Raw genomic sequence first — 4,154 nt, 5'->3', positions numbered from 1 at the left:
TCTGCTTGTTCCAAGTGGTACAAGCTTCCTTCCCTATTTGCAGACATCTTCAGTTCTTTCTTCGTTTCTCCAGCAACTTCACAATCTCTCAGACTGCATCAAAGTAGCCTGGATTTTGTGCTTTGTCTTATAAACTCTTTCTTTTTTTTTCTGAAACAAACAAAGTTTGAAGGTAAAACAAAAAAAAAAACCTATCCCTCATTTAATGACTGGTATCAGTGCCAAAACCTTTAATTAGATCTGGGTCACCTTTGACCTCTCACTAATTCTACAACTACAATGCTTGCCTTGATTCAAATCTCTGGAAAACAATCAAATTCTTCGAAACTTATCTCTCTTGACTCTCAAATTGCACTGTTAGATTTGTTAAATTAGTCAGCTCTCTCTCTCGCTCTCTTAATTACTTCATTAGCTCACATTTCTCTACTAAACCCTAATTGACATATCTCCCACAATTATTCAACCCTTCAGCATTTTAACTGGCCATAATCTGGCCAAAATATTCTACATGTTTCATGTTCAAACTGACCAGATCTGGCCTCTCACAGCAAGGGGGGAATTCATGGTTAATTCAAAGCAATATGAATAAATTAAGCATTACATTTGACAAAGTAATCTAAATGCTAAAAGGTTGACCATTTTTTAACCCTCTTTATTTTATTTTTTTCCCTCCATTTCTGTTATGTTTTTGTTAACCAAATCTTGTATTTTCTCAATTGTTGGAACCAGTTTGTCAAAACCCGACATAAACTGGAATATCAAACAACGTTGTTGTTATTGTTGTTGTTGTTCTTGGTAGTTTCGGTAACTAACTACTAGAAAGTGCCATTCTTTAAACATGTTATTTATGGATTAACTGTTTTCACACCTGTTATCTTACCTGTTGATTGGCAAACATTAAGAAACTGCCACGGATGGTTGGAACTCTTAATAGTTGCTTCTTTCTTTCCCTCCTTTCTCCCCCCGCCTTTTTTTCTTGTTCTTTACTCTTACTGCATATGCTAAATGCACCTTTCTCTAGTTGCTGCACAGTTTCACTACCAGCTTTCACCTGTAGGCAATCAGCAACCAATCAGCACGTTTGTTACCTGTTCTGTTACACCGGTATGTTTTGTTTTTAAATTTTATAGATACATATATATATATATATATATATATATATACATGCACACACATATAAGCATATGTGTATCTACAGGGTGTCCACAAAGTCTGGGTACATGGAGTAAATAAAATCATAACATAAACAATTAAATATAAGAAATAATATTATATATAAAAAATATATTTCTTTTTAAATATAAGAAATAATATTTAAATAAATATCTAATAATATTTGAATATTATTAAATATAAGAAATAATAATTTCTTAATGTGTTAATCCCCATGTACCCAGACTTTGTGGACACCCTGTATATACAGGTATGCACACATATATATCTATACACACACACATTGTATATGTATGTACATTTCTACATATTTATTTTCATACCTATGTGTATGCATATACAAACATACGTATTTATAAGTGTGTGTGTGTGTGTTGTTATTTTGCAGCCATTGTGAAATATTTTTTGCTTTTGTTAATAAATGCTGTTGGTTGGTGTAAGAATTAATTGTTGTCCATGTTCCAACATGGCTGCATGTGAATTCCCAGCTTTATTAGAGTTGCAGGACATTGCCAGTGTCCAACCTCTTTGTTATCATCATTTCTTCATCAACCACTTGGTAATTTCTGTTGTTAGTGGTGGTGATGGTGGTGCTTACATCATTACTGTGCCCTCCCTTTGATAATCTAATCCATACACATTGAGAAGAATAGGGCCTCTTTTTATATCCATGAGAGGAGTATGGCTCAGTGGTTAGAGTATTCAACTTGTGATTGTAAGTTCAATTCCCAGTGGTGTGTTGTGTCCTTGAGCAAGACACTTTATTTCATGTTGCTCCAGTACACCCAGCTGGCAAAAGTGAGTGGTACCTGTAATCCAAAGGGGCCAGCTATGTCACATCTATGCTTAGGATACGTGTGTCTGGAGTACTTGCATGTTAACTGCACAAGCAGGCTGTTCCGTTGATCGTATCAACAGGAACACTTGTCATAACCGACGGAGCACCAGGCCAAAGACCCTCCAACTCTGCTGATGAGGGGAACCTCTTCTACCTGAGCATGTTGTGAAGTGTATATAAGTAATATATTATGTCTTTTGTGCTGGTTTTGGTGGCATCATTAAGAAGCTGGCATCCTGTGGCGCCTTAGCTTGTGACTCCCACCACAGCCTTCGTAACCATGGCACATGCTTAGGTATGTATGTGCATGTGTGTGGAGGTTATTATATAAATGTTAATGCTTTATTTTGATTGAGTCAGTCTCCAAGTTTCACTTGGGGACACACAGGGGTCTTCAGACATGTTCTGGAACTAAGAGTAGCTGGAGACTGACTTGAGTAAACTGTAACATTAATTTCTACAATGGTATTAAGTAGTTTTTTTTTCTCCAACATTTGGTACTGGACAGATGTGTGTGTGTGTGTGTGTATTTATATAGACAATCAGAGAGTGTGAGTGAAGTCCCACTCAACTAGATCTTCACGATAAATTTGACTATTCTCTGTATGTGGTCACACCATCAACAAATGTTCTGTTTAAGATTAAACTTGCTTTAAAATAATAACCTTAATTTAACATTTGTAGTGTGTGTGTGTGTATGTATGTATGTACAAGAGTGTGTATTGATAAAGGATATAGACATTGAGAAAACTAAAAAAAGAAAATTTTTAAAAAGTTCTTCTCAACAATCCTTTGTTATATTTGTTCTGCATCAAGTTAACACTCCCGTGTCACTCTCACTGTCATTGGAAATACAGTGAGCCAGTGACTGGTCCAATGCAATATAAATTAAAATTTAAATGCCTCTTCTCTCTCCCTCCCTCCCTCATCTAACAAATGTTATTGGTTCACTCAAGAATTGAACCTGTGTCGCAAACTTTTGTTTTCTAAGAGTTCTTCACTCATCTATGGTCACTTTACGCCTGATAACAGTTTCCATGAAAGAAGGGATGTTTGTTTTTTCAATATTTTCAGGGGATAACATTTTAAAGGGACATTAAAAGGATAACATTTTTAAGAACATTAATTGTTCTAAATTCTTTGAATTCTATTCTCTTAGAATGTCTCATTCTATTTATTAATTTTTTTTTTTTCCTCTTACTGTTTCTGCAGTTATTTCTTCAGAGAATTCTGGTTTTCTATATCTATGTTATTTTTACAAGGAAAAGGTTGACAGTAACTTCGAAGTTTCAGTTAATGTAGCCTTCATCAGACTGTCATAGTAACTATTAACCGTTTTCCTTGTATTAAAAGAAAAAAAAAACAGGAATAAATATATTATTCTACTGAAAGGCATTGGAGTGATCCTTCAATTTAGCTTTTTTTTTTCTGTAACCCTCACATAAAAACAACCATTAATAAATAAGTCAGCAAATTGGCAGAATCGTTAGCACGCCAGGTAAAAAGCTTAACTGCATTTCACCTGTGTTTATGTTCTGAGTTCAAATTCTACTGAGGTCAACTTTGCCTTTCATCCTTTTGAGGTCAATAAAATAAATACCAATTGAACACTGGGATTGATGTAATCAACTTACCCCCCCCCCTCCCCTAAAATTTCTGGCCTTCTGCCAAAATTTGAAATCAATATATTTATATGTATATAGAGTCAAGAAGAAGGGGGTACATTTAAACAGCTATTTAATAAACACTACATGTGTTTTGATACAACATAGATCCACATGTATACAAGATTTAAATTAAGCAACGGTTTACCTGTATAATAGGATCCAGTTGTACCTCTTCAGGTGACATATAATCACTATCCCTGTAAGTAAATCTTAGACTTTGATGCTAAAACATCCAACTGGCTCTTTTCAATCTAGTAAACATTATTTTCACACACGATGAATGCCTAAGCCTAGAATTGGAAGTATACCATAATACTACTGGCTATTTGGTAATTCTAAGGGTGAATAAGCATTATTTTGTACTCCAATACATTCCTAACTGAGTACACCTTAAATGATATATATAGATCTTTAAGTTGCACAGCTATCTAGTGTTACATTAAGATGTAGTTACTGAGCTAAATCAATGAATGGAG

At 34.6% G+C, this 4,154-nt stretch overlaps 1 protein-coding gene across 1 annotated transcript in view; it reads left to right on the top strand.

Moving 5' to 3' along the window:
- Positions 1 to 3,333, top strand: part of LOC106883172 (uncharacterized) — a 59,320-nt gene extending 55,987 nt beyond the window's left edge. Inside the window, exon 8 of the mRNA XM_052975769.1 lies at positions 3,224 to 3,333. Within this exon, the coding sequence (XP_052831729.1) occupies positions 3,224 to 3,333 (110 nt within the window). The remainder of the gene's footprint in view (positions 1 to 3,223) is intronic.
- The last annotated feature ends 821 nt before the right edge of the window (positions 3,334 to 4,154 follow it).

This window comes from Octopus bimaculoides, chromosome 22 (assembly GCF_001194135.2).
Source record: "Octopus bimaculoides isolate UCB-OBI-ISO-001 chromosome 22, ASM119413v2, whole genome shotgun sequence".
NCBI classification, from domain to species: domain Eukaryota; kingdom Metazoa; phylum Mollusca; class Cephalopoda; order Octopoda; family Octopodidae; genus Octopus; species Octopus bimaculoides.
The sequence above is the reverse complement of the archived record's forward strand: the minus strand, read 5'-3'. Positions and strand labels throughout refer to the sequence as shown.